At 60.5% G+C, this 1,467-nt stretch overlaps 1 protein-coding gene across 1 annotated transcript in view; it reads right to left on the bottom strand.

Moving 5' to 3' along the window:
• Positions 1 to 1,467, bottom strand: part of Zc3h7b (zinc finger CCCH-type containing 7B) — a 57,463-nt gene that overhangs the window by 35,368 nt on the left and 20,628 nt on the right. The window contains exon 2 of the mRNA XM_023702676.1: positions 35 to 93. Coding sequence (XP_023558444.1) covers positions 35 to 93 — 59 coding nt within the window. The remainder of the gene's footprint in view (positions 1 to 34; positions 94 to 1,467) is intronic.

Below are 1,467 nucleotides of genomic sequence, written 5' to 3'. Positions count from 1 at the left end.
CGCCCAGCCCGCCCGCCTCACCCGCGCTGCTTACTGAATGAACTGCAGCCCCTTCTCGATGTCCGCCTTCCGTTTCTGCCTCTCCATCAGTCTCTGGAGGGAGAATGCAGCCCATCAGTGGGCAGCAGGGCCCGCTCGCCACCGCCCCGCCCCCCCCCACTCCCCAGGCTCATCTGGCTCAGCAGGGGCGCAGGGTCTCCAGGGAAGACGACCCACTACAGGGTCAGTGCTGCCCGGAACACCCTTGAATTAACAGAAAGGACCCTGTATCGCCATCCAATTTCAGAGCATGGAGGGAGACACAGAAAATGCAAAGTGATGGCTGATGACTGGAGGTGCTCCTAGGGAGCACGCCGTACTGGCCCCAAGGCCCAGGACAAGCAGCGCTGCACGGAGCTCACGATGCACTCCGGGAGCAGCAACATGGGCTGGCCAGCAGCCAAGGGCACCTGAACCTGGGCACGCTTCCTTTCATCTCTGCCAGTAGCACCTCACTGTACCCTGGTGATAGCAGCCCCAGGAGAGGAGCCAGGTAGCAGCCAGCCAACGTGCCCATCTTGCCCGGGCAATGAGGCAATGCCAGGATGTGACAGTCAGCCCAGGCCCAGCCTCAGGACCTGGGCCCATTCCACTTTCCTCTGCCCTCTCCAGCACACCTGTGGCCCCCCAGTCCTTGCCATGTACTCACTAGGCAGAGTGACTATGACCCAGACACTGCCCCAGGGAGCTCTCCGCAGGCATGGACGCATGCCCAGCGCAGGCCTACTGGCCCTCACTCAAGGTGTGTAGGCGGAGGCCTGAGTCCCACCCCAGTGTTTTTTGTTACTCTGACTTTGGACCTCACTATCCTGAGGAGGTGGGGGAAAGGCAGCTCCTGCCACCCAGGCTGCCACCAGGGCTGGGAGCTGACAGGTGTGCAGCACCTGCTACAGATCTGTGACAGGCCAATGTCACGGGAAACGTATGTGCCAGCACCACTCATCCCTCTTGCTAAGTACACCAAGGGTGAACCTTGGGTTCAGCACCAGCCTTGGCCCTCTGCTCATACAAGAGGCTGCCAGCAATGGTCCTGGTCTCTCAGCCAATTTCTTCCTCCCCACTGCAAAACAAAGCCCTTGGGTTTCAGCCAGAGCCAGGCCTGTGGATTTCCCTCTTCCCTGGACTGTCAAGCACTCTCCTCCCTACACAGCCTCCTGCCCTCCCTGTGGCCTCAGCACCCCTTGTCATCTGATGTACCCAGAGCCTGGGGAGCCACAGGCTGGGGGGTCAGAGCTGTCCCAGCCCTGCATGGTGCTCATCTAGCAGAGGAGCAAGGACATGGCACCTGGGCTAGCCCAGCCATGCCAGACGCTGCTGAGCCCTGCTTGGTTGGCCTGGATCACAACCGAGCCTCTGGACCTGCCTGGCCCTATGCAACTGGGCCAGCTCCTCCCTTCCCCCTACACTTTATCTTTTTTTTTTTTTTTT

Source organism: Octodon degus, unplaced genomic scaffold, assembly GCF_000260255.1.
Source record: "Octodon degus isolate 3935 unplaced genomic scaffold, OctDeg1.0 scaffold00156, whole genome shotgun sequence".
Taxonomy (NCBI): Eukaryota; Metazoa; Chordata; class Mammalia; order Rodentia; family Octodontidae; genus Octodon; species Octodon degus.
The sequence above is the reverse complement of the archived record's forward strand: the minus strand, read 5'-3'. Positions and strand labels throughout refer to the sequence as shown.